The sequence below is a fragment of the Sinocyclocheilus anshuiensis genome, unplaced genomic scaffold (genome assembly GCF_001515605.1).
Source record: "Sinocyclocheilus anshuiensis isolate Anshui unplaced genomic scaffold, SAMN03320099.WGS_v1.1 scaffold527, whole genome shotgun sequence".
Taxonomy (NCBI): Eukaryota; Metazoa; Chordata; class Actinopteri; order Cypriniformes; family Cyprinidae; genus Sinocyclocheilus; species Sinocyclocheilus anshuiensis.
This window is the reverse complement of record NW_015548227.1, coordinates 347,184-354,867: the sequence shown is the minus strand read 5'-3', so window position 1 is coordinate 354,867 and position 7,684 is coordinate 347,184. Positions and strand designations below refer to the sequence as shown.

Here is a 7,684-nt window from a genome sequence, read left to right as displayed (position 1 = left end):
CATTTTATGGAGGACTGTTTCCTGATCCTGGTAGAGTAGACTACAATGCCGGCTGTTCTGACTCACAGACTGTAAGTACGTTTTCATTTAAAGGATTTGCCACTGACGGTTCAAATGCGAGTTTTGAGCAGTGTGGAGTAGTGCTTGTTGTTTGTCATTTCTCCGATCACAAATGCAGACATGGTTTTATGTTTATGCGGCGCGATGCAATGCAACGCGTAAAAAGACAGTATAAGTCATTATAATCCATAATTATGTCCCCACTGGATGCAACAAATGCCTCGTTTGTAATGGGTTTTAATGTTTTTGTCTCGTCGCTCCGGCCAGACAGGGCATCAACAGTATGTGAGGGGCGTAACATTTCCGTCACACGCTTGAGGTATTCGGCCAATCACAACGCACTGGATAGCTGGCCAATCAGAGCACACCTCGCTTTTCAGATCGATGAGCTTTGTAAAAATCGACGCGTTTCAGAAAGGCAGGGCATAGAGGAGAAACAATAATGTACAGTATGTGGAAAATAATGTGTTTTTTGAACCTTAAACCGCATAAACACATTTCATTACACCAAATACACAAAATAATGTTATTTTTAGCAGCATCATATGACCCCTTTAAGAAGGCCGCAGGTTAGCAGAACAAGAGTGTTGCTCAAAACTCCCTGGTGCATCACTGGTCAACTGCCTGACTAAATTACTGTCCTTATTATTGTCAAAGCTCTTTCAAAAAATTCTTTGCTCATGCACCCACATTTCCTGACACTGGCCTCACATCTCACTTCAGAAGCTGACCTTTGACCACCAAACCTTTTGCTGAGTTATTCTGGCGCTCATGGTTTGACGTGCCAAAACAAATAAGAAATAAGGATGTCTTCTACACCTGTCCCCACTTTACAAGAAGAACTGCTGATTCATAAATTTCCCGCGGTTGTCAGACACATTCATCAACGCTAGGTCTTCTTTACTTGTGTAGTTTCGGTGTGTGAAAATCGGAGGTTCTGTGGTTCATGTTCATTGTTTGCACCTCACAGTTGCAGCGCAATCAATATGTGCGTTCATTATGAAACTGTGCAACAAAGATACTATCAGAATTCATTCATAGCTTGCATACATTGCATTGGAGAAGCGACATGCTTTTAATGGGTAGGCTGTTGGTTTGCTTCCCTACCTCAACCTGATGTCAGGATTTCCTGTCACAGAGTGCAGCGCAAACAAGCCATTTCCCACAAACTATGCTATCTCTTCTGTTTGCTTACTCATAATCATAACACTTGTGCTTTTAACACATTGCTGTGCTTTCACAACAGGGATGGATTAGAATGGAGAACGCAATTTACTGAAATGACTCTCTGCCAAGCACCTCTGGGGTTTCAGTATGCATTGTTGGCTCTGTGGACTTTTAGAAAATAAACTTTCATACTTGTGCTAGTTTATTTAAGTTGTCCTCTGACGATGTCCAACAGCAGACATTCACGCATCACGTACTTTTGGCAACATTTCCAATGTCACATCAATATGTATCATCTATTGACACAGAGGGATGTAACCTGTGTAAAAAAGATTTTTTTAAATATAATTAAAATATAATAATTAAAATATAATAAAAATGAAAAAGGTAAGTTTAATAAAAAATAAATATGGTTCAGTAAAATTTACTGTGAGTGATATAACCTGTGTAAAAATAATTTACACAAAATAAATATTGAAATAATTTTTTCGTAGATGACCATAATTTTAATATTTTTTTCTTAAATTATTATTTTTAAGTTATATATATATATATATTAACAATAGTATCTTATAATGCATAAAGACGACTTAAATACAGTGGAAATAAATGGTAAAAAAAAATCTGTGTAAAGATGGATTTACACAAAATAAATATTGAAATAAATGAAATAGATTAGTGAAATTTTATTTATTATTTTATTTCAAAAAATAATATTTTATGATGTTTTTTTTCATATTGTAACACTGAACGTCTGGGTCTGGGACAAGATAATAAAATCTATGCATAAAAAAGACAATGAAAATAAAATGGAAATAAATTTAAAAGAAAATAAATGGAGAATAATTTAATATAGAACATTTAATATATATATTGATGTATATTAAATTGACCTAATTGTCCCTATAAGTGGACATCATAAAGGTGTTGCTGTGTCCAAAAAAAGTGCTTCTAGATTCCCATGCTCAAAATCTGAATAAATCAAGTAATTACTCAGTAAATTACAACGGAAAACCAGGTTTCCTGAACCAATCCCACAACAAACAGACTGTGGCTCACAGAAGACTTTGTTCCACGATCAGAAAAAGGAAGCAGCACACTCCACAGTTCAAATGAGCAGTGCAATATCGACGTGGGAGTACAGCAACCTTCAAAACAGCCATAGAGGGCATGATCAATATTTAATCAGCTACTACAGAGATACTTCTCTGTGATTCCTTAAGTCGGTTAACACCTGTATTGATCCACCGCTGGAGGCTTTCCTCCGGCCTCATATTAAAGAATCGTTAATCTTAAACTGCTTTTTGTGCTGGTGGTCTACCACTATATAATGGATGTTCTGGCAAGGAGAACCAGTTTGGTCTTGACTAAACTGTAGTTTGCACAGTTGACAGCGTATGAAATTCCTGTAAAGGGAAATATGTAAATCAAAGCAATACATAGTAAAAAAAAATAATAATAATAATTTAAACAGGTAGATTCCTCTTGCGTGATACCAGGGCATTTCTAGTTCACTCAAATTGATTTTTAGCCCATTTTACTGTCCACCAGGTGAAAAAAAAAAAAATCTCAAGTTAAAATGCTTTTAAAGGAATAGTTCACCAAATAATGACAATTTGCAGAAAATATTAATGCATAAAAGACTTGTATTTTTAGCTGGAAGCAATGATTTGATGTTAAAACTGACTTGATGGATTTGTTTCTTAATTGCTGGACTAGAGTGGTGTGGATTACTTGTGGATTATTGTGATGTTTTTATCAGCTGTTTGGACTCTGACGGCACCCATTCACTGCAGAGCATCCATTGCTGAGCAAGTGATGCTATGCTAACATAATAGCATGCATAACAGAAAATAATATAGACAACTGTGAATAATACTGTGCTTTATAAAAGTGGATATACAAAATTTTACAATGACAACTCATTTACAAGTTTAAAAAAACATACAAAAATAACTATATACATTCCTGTATTCCAACAAAATCTTTGGCAATATACTTGTCAATGCAATATATACAAAATGTTGATTCTCCATTGTTATACCTTTAGATATAATATCTTTAGATATATACCCCCGGTTTCACAGACGAGGCTTAAGCCTAGTCCTAGACTAAAATGTAAATCTAAGCTGTTTCAACTGAAAGAAACTTGCACTGACTGATCTTAAAACATGTCAGTGCCTTTGTTTTGTCTTAAGATGCACACCAGAAATGCTTTTTTCTAAGACATGTTTATAAAAATTACTTAAATGTCCTAATTGAACTATGACTTAATCCTGGTTTAGGCTAAGCCCCGTCTATGAAACCGGGCCATAATATCTAAAAGTGTTGGACAACCTGTGCTGTAACAGAAGGCTCTACTTATTTTTCATTCATCTCATGTAATCCCACAAAACTCATTCACCAAGTCTATAAAGGATATGACAAAATATAAACAGTGAAACACCTTATAAATTTGCAAGGGAGGTAGAGAAAATAACAACCACTGGGTGGCGCTAGCTTAATATCTCTATATAGAAATCGAAATATCATTAATTTAGTCTCAACCAGGGAGGTGTAAAAACTTTTTAAGTGTCAAATGTCAAAGACAATAACTGAATAGAGATAGAAATCATAAAACTTTACAATGAAACTTCACTGATTGCACTAGTGGTCGACCAATATATCAACAAGGCCAATATTTGGTATTTTTAAATGATCAGTATTGTTGACTTTAGCTGCTTGGTGAGATTTGCACAATAGATTTTCGGCATAAAATCTAATGATGCAAATTATTCCTTTTTTTTTGGTGGGCAGCAATTGTGTGTATGTGTAAATTACTATTAACAAATGATGTGAAACTAAATCAGCCTTTAGCCATCTTGCTCTTTAGACACCAACATCGGATGGCAAAAAACACTAATTAGCGCTTTAGTAATATGTGAGCTTACACATACATTTATTTTACATGTCAGACTTCCATATTAAAGGAATAGTTCACCCAAAAATGAACATTTGCTGAAAATGGATTCACCCTCAGGCCATCAAAGATATAGATGAGTTTGTTTCTTCATCTGACCACATTTGGAGAAATTTAGCATTACATCACTTGCTCACCAATGGATCAACTGCAGTCACTTCTGGCCAAAATACGAGCATAATTCACAAAAACACTTCCTCCAATGAAAAAGTCCATCCCTGCTGTCCTCTCACATTAAAATCCATTTGTTTACAACTGTTTTTGCTTGTAAATGGTGCTTAACCTGTGCATATTTCTCTCCTGATTCAGACGAGATTACTTTTTCACTGAAAAAGCAATTTTATGGATAGAGGACTCGTATTTTAGCCATAAGCAACATTTTTAAAGTTAAAAACGTGGATGGATTTGCTTCACAGCTTTTTGCTTCACAAAATGGTAACTGGTGGTGTGGATTACTTATGGATTATTGTGGTTTTTATCAGCTGTTTGGACTCTCATTCTGACGGCACCCATTCACTGCTGAGCAAGTGATTTAATGTTTCATTTCTCTATATCTGTTCCCATCAAGAAACAAACTCATCTACATCTTGGATGGCCTGAGGGTGAGTACATTTTCAGTTTTGGGTAATTTATTCCTTTTTATTTTAAAAATAATGCAACATATGTCTTCTTTATCTGTTTAACATTACACTGCATTTAGGAATTTGCAAATGCATTTATCTAAACGTATAACATTTGATCAGTAAAACATCCAATCAGAAGACACATGGGCTGCTCTCCTGCACTGACCGCAGAGCTTCCTTGCCATCCTCTTGCTGGCAGGATATACAGACCTCTTCTTGAGAAAGCGGCACTGGAGCTTCAACATGGGGTGTCCGTGCAGATGTGTTGAGAGGGATGGAGCAGGACGCTGTGGACGGGTTCAGCTGGCAGTTGAAGGTGGCCGTGATGCTGAGATTGACCATTGGGCTGGAAACAGACGGCGGCTCCGGTATGGACTCCTGACTCGTGCGCTCCAGCCAGTCAGCGCTGCTGTGACTTGAGTCTGGCTGACTCTGGCTGTCCGATGAAGTCATGGACGGCTCCTTCTGGCACCTGTCGACGGGTAACAGACGCTGATAATCAGGTGTGCTGCTCGCCGAGGCATCCTTTTCTAGCTGAAGAGAACAAGAGACGGGAAAGCGATGAAATGAGTATCCCAAAATGAAATGTATGAATGAAATGCATTTAATAATTTGTGACTTTTCAGTGTGTTAAATCTCTTTTTTTGGCAACCTGCTTAAAGGGATAGTTCACCCAAAAATGAAAATTTGATGTTTATCTGCTTACCCCCAGGGCATCCAAGATGTACGTGACTTTGTTTCTTCAGTAGAACACAAACGAAGATTTTTAACTAAAACTGTTGCCATCTGTCAGTCATATAATGGCAGTCAATAGGTCCCAGAGCTTTGAGAGTTAAAAAAACATACACAGACAAAACCAAATTAAACCATGCGGCTCGTGACGATACATTGAGGTCTTAAGACACGAAATGATCGTTCTGTGCCACAAATTGAACAGTATTTATATCATTTTTTACCTCTGATACACCGCAATGTCCAACTGTCCTGAGCGCATTCACAATCTCTGGCACATAGATATATATACGTAGATGCCTCATTAGCGACTGTTTCTATGGGCCACAATACGCAAGGATCTACGTATATATATCTATGTGCCAGAGCACGTTGACGCGTCACGCGCCGGATGTTGTGAATGCACTCAGGACAGTTGGACATTGTGGTGTATCAGAGGTAAAAAAAAAAAGATATAAATACTGTTCAGTTTCTTGCACAGACCGATCGTTTCATGTCTTAAGACCTCAATGTTTCGTCACGAGCCGCAGGGTTTAATTTGGTTTTGTCTGTGTATGTTTTTTTTAACTCTCAAAGCTCTGGGACCCATTGACTGACATTATATGACTGAAAGACTGCAACGGTTTTAGTTAAAAATCTTTGTTTGTGTTCTACTGAAGACTCGGTTTCTGATCTTCGCCTGTTTTCCTGGATTTTTCCCTCTTGTCTCGCCCCTGTGATTCTGTCTGCCGATCGTTGACCTACGCTAGCCCTAGGACTATTCTTGTGTTTTGCCCGCCATATACCTGTTTGCCATTGATCGACCCTGCCTGTGTTTGACCACTTCTCTTGTTAAATAAAGCTTGCACATGGATCCGCACGCCTCTCGTCTCGTCAGCCCCGTGACAGAACTATCCCTTTAATAATGATGCATATATGAATATAAGGCGTCTTTCACTTCCAGTCATCACTATACTGTATATTACTTATAAACAATTATATACAAAATTAATAGTAGTTATTAAGACTGACGTGGTTTGAAATGAGTAAAATGTAATAGTAATACATTGCCTAATAATTATGCATGCACTGTATATTTTTGTATGGCAGAAATAAAAAAAAAAAAAGAGTTATACCTTTATATGGAAGAAAATGAGACATGTTCACTTACTGTATACTACATATATATATGCAGTACATAGTATATACTCTGCAATATGAACTTGAAAATGTACCTTGTTGCCATCTGTGATTGGAACTTTTTGTAAACCTGCTGTAAACAAAGTAAAAGACGTCACCAACATCATCTAAGGTGCTCATTTCACATAATTGATGATGCTGATTCAGAAAGAAACTAATCTGAATCTAAAGAGATGATAACTTTTAACTCAGAAACCAAAATCACTTTTCTGATCTCAGTCTGTTGTAACTGAAATTAAAATGCCCACAATACCTTTCCTCTTTCGTAACTTGCATGTAATCACCATCACTGCCAATATCAGCAAAACCAGAACAATACCAACGACTGGGGAGTGCAGAGAAAAATACATAGATTAGAGAAGAAACGCAGCTGAAGTACAATGAAAGGTCATAGGTGACAGAAAGGAAGGAAGGAAATATGAAAGAATTCAAACAACGAACAAGCAAAGCATCAAAAAGTCACTCACTGATGGATATATGAATAACAAACTCAATGTTGTTTAATAGTTCACTTACAAAAGTACCATGTTTTATGAATATGATAATATTATACTATTCTTTAAAGTACCTCCATGAAGTACCATTTAAATACTATCAATTATAGAGTGCAATAGTTGGGTTCTGGAAGTAAAAGTCCCATTCATTTTGTCCAAGGGGGAACTGTTTTTTATTAAAGGGGTCATATGATGCGATTTCAATTTTTCCTTTCTCTTTGGAGTGTTACAAGCTCTTGGTGCATAAAGAAGATCTGTAAAGTTGCAAAGACTAAAGTCTGTGGACGAAGCGGAGTCCAGCCCGGGGTCGTCACATGTGGTTGCCGCAAGCCCACCCGCCGCCGCTCACTTAAGCCGGCCTCCGCTCAATCTAGCCGCCGGCCGTCGCTCACTCTAGCCATGTGTGACGCTGTGTTTCGTTGTGAAAGCGAAACTACTTTGTTTGACCTTCCAAAAGAGGACACAACTAG

The 7,684-nt window shown here is 37.2% G+C and overlaps 1 protein-coding gene across 3 annotated transcripts in view; it reads right to left on the bottom strand.

Annotated features, from left to right (window-relative positions):
• Positions 1–4,785: 4,785 nt before the first annotated feature.
• LOC107654410 (tumor necrosis factor receptor superfamily member 1B-like) overlaps positions 4,786–7,684 on the bottom strand; it is an 11,842-nt gene continuing 8,943 nt past the window's right edge. For 2 of the 3 annotated variants that reach the window (XM_016441454.1, XM_016441456.1), the window contains exons 7-9: positions 6,974–7,045; positions 6,756–6,793; positions 4,786–5,343 (exon numbers count right to left, since the gene is read on the bottom strand). In XM_016441454.1, coding sequence (XP_016296940.1) covers positions 4,942–5,343; positions 6,756–6,793; positions 6,974–7,045 — 512 coding nt within the window. In that variant the 3' untranslated portion in view covers positions 4,786–4,941. The remainder of the gene's footprint in view (positions 5,344–6,755; positions 6,794–6,973; positions 7,046–7,684) is intronic. The other variant, XM_016441455.1, reaches the window with a different exon arrangement.